The sequence below is a fragment of the Chaetodon auriga genome, chromosome 11 (assembly GCF_051107435.1).
Source record: "Chaetodon auriga isolate fChaAug3 chromosome 11, fChaAug3.hap1, whole genome shotgun sequence".
Taxonomy (NCBI): Eukaryota; Metazoa; Chordata; class Actinopteri; order Chaetodontiformes; family Chaetodontidae; genus Chaetodon; species Chaetodon auriga.
In genome coordinates this window covers 12,093,254-12,105,876 of record NC_135084.1, presented here as the reverse complement: position 1 = coordinate 12,105,876, position 12,623 = coordinate 12,093,254, and the positions used below count along the sequence as shown (strand labels likewise).

Below are 12,623 nucleotides of genomic sequence, written 5' to 3'. Positions count from 1 at the left end.
CTCCAGCTGTGTGCTAATCGCATTCAGACAATTGCTTGACATCGACTGGGGCAGACAGTTTGACAATACAGAATTGCTTCAGTAATTCAATAAACTACTGTATACTGGATATTGGTTAGTATGACAGGACAGGTTTATATCAAATTTAAATTTGAAGGAGACAGCCTGCAGTACCAAAGTAAACATAAACCCTGAATAAATAGAAAGATTATATTGAAAGCATGAGGCCCATTAAAATCTTACTCACCCATAAGGTCCAGGTACTAAGTGTTTTTTATGATTCAGTGGCTCTCACTCAGTCATTATTTCAACACAAAATAAATCCTATGTTAGGAAAATATAACTTTCAGCATGCTTTGAATCAGAAATTTGGGGACATCCGTATTTTCAGGCTGGGAAGACTTGTCATGGCTCTTTATTTAGCTGCAGACCCTCTGGAGCCCTGCAAATGTTTCATACATTTGTGACTTTTACGACTTCAATGTGGTCAAATCTTGGCAGGTTCTTGAAGTATGAGATGCTCAGTGACACAAATCTGAGAACGGAAACAAGCGACAGCCAATAGGAGATGAAAAATGAAATCAGACTGATATAATTTGATAGATGTTATCACACTGGAGAGAAGGGGTTTGATTATTTGTACACATTTGAACATTTTCAAAGACACATGGCCAGTGGAAATAAACGTCAAAGTATTACTGTAACTATAGCAAGGGTTCACATTTGCGTCCTAATCTATCATACATTTTCAGATTGATTCAAATATTGCTTTAATCTTCATCAATCACCTGACCCCTGTGGTGGACAATACGATAAAGGTTCAGTCAATGGTGCCAACTTTTCTTGATTTTTCAGAGTTTCTGCTTTGACTGCCTATCAAACAAAGCAGAATGTGCAGAAGTAGCGGTGGGGAGTGAGCATGTTCTGACTGATGAAGTGTGTCTTCAAACTCTGCAGATTACTGTAATTCAGCCAGTAAATGGCCATGGATCAAACTTTCCACTTTGAAACTTGGAAATGTGAATGTATCATTGTGCTGCAAAGTTTAACTGAACGGAGTTACACAGATGGACATGCAGATTTAAAACATGTGCCTCGAGTCCAAGAGACAGTCAACAAGAAGTCTCACGAGACGTCCAGCAGGGGATGTGATATTATATTTTAAAAGCTGTCTTTTTCAGATCAACTTGCTTTGAACGGTTCCAAAGGAAAATCATTAACTGGACAATAAAACATTTCCAAAGGGAATTGTTTCTCTGTAAGAAATGCTCTGGAGACTGTGCTGGAGACATGGAAAGGATGTTGGTTTGAAGTACTTTGACTTCTTATTTTCCTGTAATGGCAATTCAAGATAAACACGGGTCACTGTCCAATGTAAAGCATTACTTTCTGATTTCTTTGGCAAGACTCCCTTCAGTCCCTGTATTTCTATGGATGCCGGTTCCAAGGCCAAGCAAAGAAAACTGCGAAATAAAGAGATCACGGCACCACCTGAACCACTGGAATCATTTTTGACATTTGGCACTCTCATACCATTAATATCGAATCTATTGCTTCCCTTTAGACAGAATACAACAACATGGTATAACATTAAACTACAATGGATCCAGTGAAAAAACTGATAAACAGTCAACAGGAAAGTTGGAAAGCTGCTCCTGAACTAAACGAGCACCACCCTGCATGCATCTTTTGTTGACTGCGGAATTGTGCAGCCAATCACAGGCTGGAATAACCCTGCAGGCAGCCAGTCATAAAAGTGGATCAACGCAGTGCACGAAGCGAGTCACTAGATCCCACAGGGTTATGGCACGGAGGAGCGGTAGTCATTATCTGATTGGACTATAAACTGGCCACCACTGGTTAAACCCGCAGAGCGATTTGGGGGATATTCATTTTAAATGAAAGTTGTATTGGTCCAAGAGGGTGAGATTTAGAGAAAAAGCGCTGTTTGTAGATGCAAGCAACATTTTTTTTTTGTGTTTATACACAGTGAAAGTCTACGTTTTTGAGTGAGAATTTGCTTTGTTGGCAATTTCAGTATACTGTGTCAGTACAAAAAGATATAAGCCACACACAACACACAATTACATTCAAGCACACCCTCCCACACATATGAAATGCTATGAAGAGTTCAGCTTCTTATTATTTCTAGCTCAGTCATTATACTGAATTCTTTCACGGCCACTGGCAGAAATTCTGTGAGGTCACTGACATAAAAGTCCACCCACCCTGGTCTCACTCAGCCCTGCTATGTGACCTCAGCCTGAGGATATCATTCCTGCTTTACCAACGTTTGGAGTGCAGAGCAAGTAGAAAGAGTCCAGACCTGCGTAACCAACTGACTCTGAAATATGAGTGAAAATTATGCATATATGACTTTCAAACCATGCAGTGTAATTTCTTCTATCACGTCACATGAAGATGACACAAAAAGAATATACCAGTATTTCTGTTAGGAGTCGCCATATTGCACCGCCATGTTTCTACAGTAGCCCACAATGGACAAACAAAACACTTGCTCTGGAGAGTGCCTTCCTTGTCTTTAGCAGCCAGCATGGGGGAGGGTGAGGAGAGGGTTATTCAGTTGGTTGCAATCTGCAGCCTCATCACTAGATGCCACTAAACCCTACACACTGGTCCTTTAACACAGGTCAACATATGGGAAGTAAACTCAAACTCTGATTTTAACAGTTTGATATCTGATGTCAGTTAATGAAAAACAAGACTTTTACTGAATCTGTACAAAATACTGTATTTACTCTGGTCAATCACTTCCTGAGACGTAGAGAAATTTGACTGATACCGTATTGAAGACGATGAAATCCTTCAGTTCTGTGATATGGGGCACTGAATATATGGCGGAGGAGTAACGAGAGAAAGGAAAGAACAGAGCAACAGAGAGAAAAAGTAAACATATGTTCTTACCTCTGGTGTGGCAGGGTTGAAAGCCACACTGAGCACCGTGTCGGAGTGTTTTTGAAGCTTGTGGAGGTAGCTGCTGCTACGGATGTCATACACATAAGCCTGAAATAGTTGAGATGGACTATGTGAACAAAAGCAGGCATGAACTGTAACGATGAAGTGATGCACAGAGGAGGGATCAACCTCTATAAAACATAAAATACACAAGTGTGTTCAGACTGAACAAGAAGCGCGTATTAGAAGTGCTACAACTACACACTAAGGTGACACATACACACACACAAGCAGTGCAAACAGATGCACGTTTGCTTGAAGGACAAACAGTCAGACATGGAGTCGGGGTGTGTGCAGCTAACGTCCAAACTGTCACGTCCATTGGTTGTTTGGGGTGAACAATAGAGTATTCAGTCTTAATACTTTATAGTTTCATAGTTTACTGTTAATCATCACCCTGATTAAAGCTTTCTTGATGATCACCAGGAGTTTGTGACTATGCTCAGAGATTGGCTAGACAGTGAGACTTGGCTCTTGTTGATATCAGTCATCAGACACATAAAATGATGGAATATTGTGCCAGAATCAGCTATCGCAAATGTGTCTGCAGCTTTGGAGTCTGCTACGCATCGAAAGTTAGTACCAGACTGAAAGGTTGTTGAAAGGTTCAAGTGAGATGTATCCAGCATCACTGATGGTTGTGGTAAGAGGTTTGCTCTGTTGCACCTGTAACCACGCCCAACAGTGATGTCACAGCGTACTGACACACCTTGGAGTACGCTTCTACACCACTGCAGCAGAGTGAGGAGTTAAACAAGTTTTAAAGTGTCAATCTAAAACATCAAAACACACTCAAAGAGTGAGCACGTCAACATTGAGAGTGATTAACTAATGAACCACTGTGGATATGTTATTGTTATTTTCTGCTTTGAGGTAGTAAAAGCCTTGCTAATCATCCCTCTGTTTGTGTGTGTGTGTGTGGATTTTGCACTTAGTCTCGAGTGCTAAAAACTAAAATTGCATAACACTCGTGTAGACATCTTAGAATCAACACTTAAATTCGAAATCTTAGGATTGATATGTAAATGTATTGTCAGCTTGTTAGCACAGTTTTTTTTCCCTAATTACAATCAGTGAGCTTTAAGATTGTCTGCTTCAGTGCCATGAGCACAGATAAAAACAGATGTGGGGATGTTTGTTACCAGACGACGACTCATCAGATTCCTGCAGCTGTTTTGTATTATGTTTCCCTGCAAAATGCTTCAAGTGAGCTCTGTCAAACAGTCCACGGGTAGAGTGTCTCCTGTCTAAGGCATATGACGTGTGTGGTGCCTAACAGGGCATTAGATTCTTGGAAGAAACAATTTCTCCCAGCAATGCTTAAATATCACATGGATCTCCAGCTGTATCAGTTCATATTAACATTAACTGAAGTGGAGAGCAGCGGCAGCAGAGTCTGAGGTGTGGAAACTGACTCACCTGGCATACGTCTTGATTAAGAATTCAAAAAAGAAAACTGCTGTCTTCTAAATAATCAGTTTTATGTCAGATGATAAGAGGGGAAGTCAAAATGAGTGCAAATAATATATATTTCAACTGAACATACAACAGGTTAATACTGACCACACTGAAATCCTATTCCACTTTTTGGCCTGGTGTTCTTTGGAAAATGTGTAATATGATCTAGGGAGTCTTTTTAAAGTATTCGGGTTCTTCTTTTCCATGATTGCTTTTTGATATATTAAGACAAGTACAAATGTGTCTGGCTTATGGAAGTCTCAGGGCAGCTACAAATAAATATGGTGCAGCTCACTACCATACACTCTCCCAATTTCCAAGAAATGCTGGAAATGTCCGATCTCGACAGAGATGCTCTCAAATGTCGGTGCGGTGCTGAGTCCCCATAATTAATAATAACCAACAGCATGCATATATTATTCCACTGCTTGCAACGAGCACGTACACCAAAAGAAAAGAGAGGTGGATAAGGAGAAGGGAGGCAGTCTTCTGAAAATGTCTTGAAAGTAGGTATAAAGCACAGTCTGGAAAAGTAATTAAACAGTGCTTCAACATGAATGCTGAATTTGACTTCTATGGAAAAAGGCTCGAGTCCAAATAAAAATCTCTGTCAAGCATGAACAGTCTTCACCTTAAATGGAGGGGAAACCGATAAAGATATTCTGCTGTTTTCCTCCTCCTGTACAAGGTCAGGTAAGAAATAAACAACACAAATTATATTTAAAATAATTCACCGTGCGAAGTCAGAACACTTCGCTGCTGATGCCTCCGGTCAGCTGCAGCTACAACTTAACACACATGGTGGCGGATACAAAAATAACGTAAGAACATTCAGACAGAATGATCTGCCGCTTTGCATTATGGTATTGTGGGCATGACTGTCAGAATTTTGTGAAAATACCACAAGCTGCTTTGTTTTGTTGCTTTCTTGACAGCAGATTCACCAAAGACTCTGTAAACTGGCCACACACAGTGACACAGCATTGAAATGCCACATTAGACATCAACATTTGTTTTGCTCTACTTCATAAACCCAAACACTGTATATACAGAATGTGGCACTGATGGACAGCCTCCTTAATTGCTTTGTCAGCCCTTTCAGTTCCACTTAAATAACCCGACTGTCTGAGATACAGTATAACTAGAGAAGTGTACACAGTGGGGAATGAAGCACACACTGTACATGTACAGAGTATTATAACTTACACAGTTATCTTCTGAGCCAGAGGCAATGAACCGACCACATGGTGAGATGGCTGACGAGCATGGATGGCAGCGATTTAGATGGTTCTCATAGCGCCGTACACACCTGAAGAGGAGGTGGACACAGTGCGAGAAATCAACGAGGACATCTTTAACAAACAACAATATCATATTTTTAAAGTAGTGCTTGAGAAGTGAGATGTCTTTGTATGGGCATGATTAGTGTTTCAAACATGAGCGCAGCCATTTTTTTTGTCCAAGTGATCTGTTTGATTAAAAGTCTATTAGTGTACAAAGCTCACATTTTACAAACGTTTGAATGAGCTGTGGACACTGAGCTGAGCATGACTCAAGCAAAACACAGGAAGGAGAAGTAAGTAGATGACGAATGGGCCCCTCGTGCAGCTTATGTGCCGTTTATTTTGGTTTGCAACAGCATGTAATGTCTTTACAATGCCACTAACGGCTAGCTGAGCTGGGGGCTCTATATGGGCTGGCATTTTGGCAGGGCAAGGCTTGTGGACAGGATCTGGTGAGAGCATGCCTTTGACATTCAAATGCTAATGTCATTAAGCTGGACTAAAAGTAGGTCATATTCAGTGGTAGCCATAAAGAAATTTGATATACCCAGGACCAAGGAGCAAGTCAATACAACTGCAATGTTATATTTGATGACATTACTGTTGTAAGGTGTTCCAGCTGACAATGCTATCTACCCAGACAGGCCTCAACACAGTAATCTCAAAACGCCTCAGTGGTTGCAACTGAACACCTCATTAGATTTGGTTGGTTCAGCCAAAAACCTAGAGAGTCTTGACAAAGCTTCAAAAAAGGGCCACCTGACTGAAAAGAAAGAAAAAAACTTGCTGGAGGGGTCCTGAGGGGAGTGGAGGCATGCTTCCATGCATGCTGGCAGGAGTTTTTGACCATACTCTGGACTCATTTTTAACCAGAGAAAACAGACAAATGAAAATTCGCTGTGATTGATAGCTCGTGCAACCAATCAAATGGGAAAAAAATAGAGGCGACACAGCCTTGACTGTGGAGCTGATGGAGAAAAAAAGTTTTTTACTGTCTGAAACAATTTCTTTATATTTTGTTAATACTTCTAAATGTGTACAGGTTAGTTTGGACTTAAGCAAGACGAATGAGAAGTATCTGTTTCCAAATCCCCACCAGTACATCTGGGCAGTCAGGTCTGCAGCTGAGCTGTCACAACCTGTCACTATCATACTGATAAGAAGCAGTTTAACAAGTCAGAGTAAATACTCGTCTGGTTTTCTAGGTCAGAATGTGGATCTAATGTTTTGACTGAGGGGACACAAGATGCTGGGCCGAATCCTCCACACACACAATTCTCTGTGTTGTCTGAGTGATGACTATCCAGCATTTTGCCTGATGACTAACACAGACTGCACTGCAGGGTCTGATACTCCTGAGTGCGAGCCTGTATGGTTACTGAGTCCACCTGGGTATTCAGTGTCAGGCTAATCAGAGCTCATTATCTGCAGCCAATGTATTTCACCCAATTTAACCATGTCAGTGCAAATCAGGTGAAAGTTTGCGTTTTCTTGCACTATTTGATATTACTTAATACAATGGATATAATCTATAGCCCTGCATGAATGTATCAGATGGAAATTCCACCAGTTTGAAGTTTAATACATCACTGAACCAAAGAGATCCCCATCTGCTCTCTCTATCTTTACAATCAGTATCTGAGTGGGTCTGATTTATGCAAAATGCTGGAAATGCTATACTGGAACCTTGTACGCTTAAACACATCATTTGGAAATACAGGGGTGAGTGAAGGGTGGGGGGCTTACCGTGGTTTACATCGCTTAGAAAACTCTTTAAGTGTGGCAAACATTCAAAAACATTCAATTACTGTCTGAGAAGAAAGGGACGAGAGGTGCTGGGTATTCTCTGATGACAGACCAGAATAAAATCAGAAGTTTCCACTGAGAGAATTGTACATTTCCCATTGTGTTTTTTCTGGAAGTTCTCTGGTTTGATCAAAGACAGACTACAACATAAACCAATTCTGCCCCAACTTAGAGCTTTTGTCAATGGAGCTGTGTCTAATAAGAACACTACTCTGTTAACTGTGCTGAACAATGGCCATGGGTAAAAATGTTTGGCTTTCACCCAGTCAGTCATTCATCAGCCTGGTTTATGGACAAGCACAATGAAGTCATAAAATAACTCAGTTAATGACTCTGATTGCAAAACAATTTATTACATTGTTCTTGATAAAATGGCAATGACCCAGACAAAACTGCGAATGTCAAACTTAACATGACTGTTTATTTAATCAGTCGGGTTTTGTGAGAGAGGGCCTGACCTCATTGGTTTCCTGAGTGATTTTATGCTACTCTCTGCCTACCAGCCACATTTCCACGCACTTATGTTTAACTTAGACTGATGAGAAAGCCATTTCGATTAAGTTTACTCCTGCTTTGATTAAAATCATTACAATCACTAAGATCAGGCACAGACGTTACCGTATCTTTATGTATCTCAATAGTTCCTGTAGTTCATTCAAGAGTATAAAGGGCCAGTTCAGCAAAATCACTAAAACCTCCCTAACCCCTTAAAATATTATGTTAGGATCTTTTTCCCCCTTTCCCTTGGCATTATTTGTCTGTCTGTTCCCCTGTCTGTCTAGGCTGGGTGTGGTTTCCTACACTCAGCTGGCTCCGCCTAATCAGCTGCGCACCTGTGGCGCATCTGGCTGATTAGGTGTGGAGTATTTAAGGTCGGCTCTCGGCTCTACCAGTTGCCAGATTGTCCTGATCTCTCCTGTGAGTTTCGAGTCTATTTCCCATGGCAGTATCATCAAGTGTGCTGCTCCATTTAGAAGAAAAAGTTACACTGAATAAGTCAACCTGATTATCATGATGAGCAGTCTCATGAGCACCTTTTGCAAGCTCTTCTCATGCCACAGATTGTTCCAAGCATTTTTATTTTACCTTATTATATCATGAGGAGACTCCGATGAACATAAAACCTAGAGCTGACTTAACTAGCTCCATTAGCTGAAAGCCTCACATAAAAAGAAATTTATAGAAACGTTAATTTAGGGGAGCTGTAACTCTTTTTGTGGTTAGCACTGGCCACAGAAACAGCCACATAAGGTTTATCAAAGGGGGAAATAAAATTAACAGGGCCAACAAAATGAAAAAAATGTGTCTACATATTGTTTTCATACATCCATATGTTTCACCTCAGAGGAACCGCACTGAGGGATGCTTGATGACAGCTCTCAGAGCCAGAAGGTGACCTGGAAACCAGGCACAAATATTTTTCAGATAACAATAAGTTTTTGATGGAGTCTGGGATGAGGAGTTAAACATAGACGGAGTCTCAGACGTGAAAAAATGAAATACTCAATAATGCCTTCGACCAGGCCAAAAAGAACATTTTGATATCCAAGAGAGCCTACTTGAATTATCCACCTTATATGGATATCTGTTGGTAAGGGCCAGAGAAAAATTCTCTTGGCTACGCACTTTGGAAATTTAACAATTGCCGATTCACTCATCAACTGAGGAATGTTTGTGTAAGAAAGACTGTCTATGTAATCTGAATATAAAGCAATTTTGCACTTCCAGGAATAGCAGAGGAATAAAAAAAAATCAATAATGGTTTCTTCGTTAATGTGCTTCAACATTTATTGCCCTTAGGCAATTCTGACTGATTTGATGAAGCAACCCTTCAGCCAGACTGAGGCCTTAGTCGAAAGAGTACAAAACAACTGGAGTACTCACTACAAACAGTTTCACTTAAGTTTCTTATCACAGTAAATGTAAGAAAAAAGGACATAGATATTACATGAGCACCATTTTACGCTAACCTGTTATAGAGGTTGCACACGTTCAATTCAATTCTGAATTCATGGCAAAACGCTATAATTTCATACTGAGGAAGTCATTTCAGAATTGCATGCTAGTTGTTCCGGATAGCAGTATAAGTGTCCAAAATGTCATCAAAAAAGTTAAAGAATTAGGTGGTAGTCTTTTCTGTTTTTGTCACGTTGCCACACAGTACTGTAACGCCACCAATGCTTTGCTTCAGGGCTTTGAACACCTTCTGAAAAGCCTGAAGAAACAGAAGCACTTATGCATATACTCATAGATGTTTAATGGCACCATTCTGGCCTGATTTTCACATTAAAGGGGCACTGACTACAAATCCAACAGATTATATCAATAGTACCTCAGTGTGCGGAGGTCCCAGATCTTCACCCCATCTGTGACTGCACTGGTGAGAAAGAGGTTATATGAATCCGGTGCCTGTGTGCTGAACATGGAGCCCTGCGAAATGTGCAGAAAAAAAACAAAAATGACTAGTCAGCACATGCTTGACTGAAATAGGTTGTAAATCTGCTTCTCTTACTGTCCAGTACTGGAACATTTCGTTTCTGTATATCCTGTACTGGCGAATGTTACTATCATTATTCCAGGTAGCATTGTTAGTACTCAAAAGTAGGACATGACATTAACGACAATCTAAGCTCATTGGGGCTGGAAAGAAAACTGAAATGGAAGCAAAATTCGTGTTCATTTGTCTTTTTGTGTCATTTTCCATCTTTTGTGTTCCATGCTGGGAGAAGCTTCAGCTATATATATAGAATTTCCACTGCACATCTATACATAAATTCCATACATGACTTTCACACCAAGCACGAGAGAGCAGCGGTGGGTGTTTTTTGTTTAGATTTCCATTAAGAATGTGAGAATGGGAGTCTGAGAGGGCATTTCCAGTTCCATTTTCCGAGAACTCCTCGGCTCTGATGAGTTCCAGGTGAATTGTGCAGAGGAGGTGATGGAAATTTGAAGTGGGAAAAGCTGGTTCACATGCTGCACTTCCTGCTGTTTGGTCCGCATTGGGGCGAGAAAGCAAGAGGGGAGGGAAGAGTGATGTTATGTGTGCAGTCTCCAAGCAGGGGCAATCCCTCTGATCCGCAGGTATTAACCCTACGGGCATCCAAAGGCTCTGGGCCATCCAGGCGGAGGACCCCACATTGACGCAATAGCCAAGCTGAAACAACACACTGCAGGCTTTCCACAATGCGTGGCACACAATAGCTGGCGTGACAAAGACCAGACACCTCTGTGTTGAAGGAGTAGAGTCAGCTGTGTGTATCGCAGTTGAGTGCCTTAATGCATTTAATCCATGCCACTAGCTGCAGTGTGTCCTGCTAATCCAGGCTGGCCGGAGTGTCAAGTATGCACAGGTCAACATACAGAAGTGACTATCGTCAATACCTCAGGGTCACTGGGTACAAGCCTCTCTCACACAAACACATTCGTTTCTGTATTCCAAGAAGTTATATAAGCATCTGTAAGACAGGTCAACATTTCCACAGATTTTATGATTAAAATTAATGGTTTTGTTGCTATTACAAAGCTGGCAAACATTCATGACTATATATGGAGAAAAACCAGGACTTTCATTTCTCTGTAAAAATGTAATGTGATAGCTATACAGAAATGTAAATTATATGCAGAAAACCCAGTCTCGAATGCATGAATTTATCACTGATATTTATAGTTTCATTTTGAGCAATGCAGTGCTACATTATTCATTGCACTATAGTGGATGTGGATACAGGCCTACGCTGTCTGCTTGTTAGACACCAGCAAATTGGGCCCACAGAGGTCCAAGATACTGATGTGGGAGTACGGCCACATAAACCCAAACTGCATCACGGAACAGCATTACTGCGAAGCCTTCATCCAGCATGGAATCTCCTCCTGCCATCTCCTATGGCAGGCTTAATCCTGATGCACCAGGGGTTCACATTCAAACACTCAGCAAGATGAATGATACTGATGATGGCATGTCCCGTCTGTCTGTCGCGGAAACTTTTGGGTAACCATGACATTTTTTTTGAAACCACAACCTTCTTTAATCACACCACAAAGCAACACTTTTATTCCCTCGAAGACGATCTGTGCCTTATGTAACTCGCGCGATGCTTCTTGATGTCTTACGTAACACTATAATACCTGCCAAATAGTAGACCCTTCAAGAGTAAAGTGGAAGATGGGGCTCACACCACCAATTGATGCCAAGTCAAGCAAATTTTTTGCTGTGTGGGTGAGGTTTAACGTAAATCAGTCTGCCTGTGGAGTGATGAGACGTCTTTGCCTCTATTCATTCACAGAGGGTGGAGGTTATCCTCCGTTTCAGTCAAGCTCTAAATGAGCGAAAAAAGACTGTGAACCAATGCAACTGCAAACAATGAATGTGTGTCTTTCAGAAAATTAAGTGATTTTAAAGAAAATAGTTCAGGATACCAATGTGCAGGGTTTAAGGGAAACTTTCGTAGCTCTTCAAGCAACAGGACACATCCATTGAAAGCAGTGTTTCCAATATCCACCATTTTAAAATTTATATAAAGGCTCTGACTTTAAACTAGGAAACAATCACTCATAATAAAGATAAGACAATGTCAATGTCAAACTCAACGTTATTGTATGTACACGACATATAAAGGGATCAAAATAATGTTGTATAGAAGTAAAGTGTAATAGATGGAACTTTTACATTCTTATGCGGACAATCGATTTCTTCGTAGGAATATTTAAATGGCCTGACCTTGTTCTGTGTCACGCAGTGGACGGCTCTGCTATGGGCATCAGGCAGCTCCGAGGCAACTGTAGCCTTGTTCATGTCAAATACTTGAATGGAGCGATCTGAACCACAGACCAGAACGATGTCTGAGACAGCTTTTAGGAAGAAATGTTTACGAACAATAGGCCTGCTGCAGACAAGCTGCAGGATATCTAAGTGTTTATGATGCAGTGTGTTCAAAATCACTCTTCTCGAACATTTTTCTATAAGGCCAGAATCCAAGGTAAAAAACAAACAAACAAACAAACTTTTTAACTCACATAAGCCATTTTGATGAAGTCATTTCTGCTTATGAATTGTAATGCTGTGTTAAACACGTGGATTCTAGCAAGTGAGAGAGAATC

The 12,623-nt window shown here is 40.8% G+C and overlaps 1 protein-coding gene across 1 annotated transcript in view; it reads right to left on the bottom strand.

Annotated features, from left to right (window-relative positions):
* wdr27 (WD repeat domain 27) overlaps positions 1-12,623 on the bottom strand; it is a 37,126-nt gene that overhangs the window by 7,875 nt on the left and 16,628 nt on the right. Inside the window, exons 20-23 of the mRNA XM_076743512.1 lie at positions 12,244-12,365; positions 9,856-9,953; positions 5,641-5,743; positions 2,926-3,024 (exon numbers count right to left, since the gene is read on the bottom strand). Of these exons, the coding sequence (XP_076599627.1) occupies positions 2,926-3,024; positions 5,641-5,743; positions 9,856-9,953; positions 12,244-12,365 (422 nt within the window). The remainder of the gene's footprint in view (positions 1-2,925; positions 3,025-5,640; positions 5,744-9,855; positions 9,954-12,243; positions 12,366-12,623) is intronic.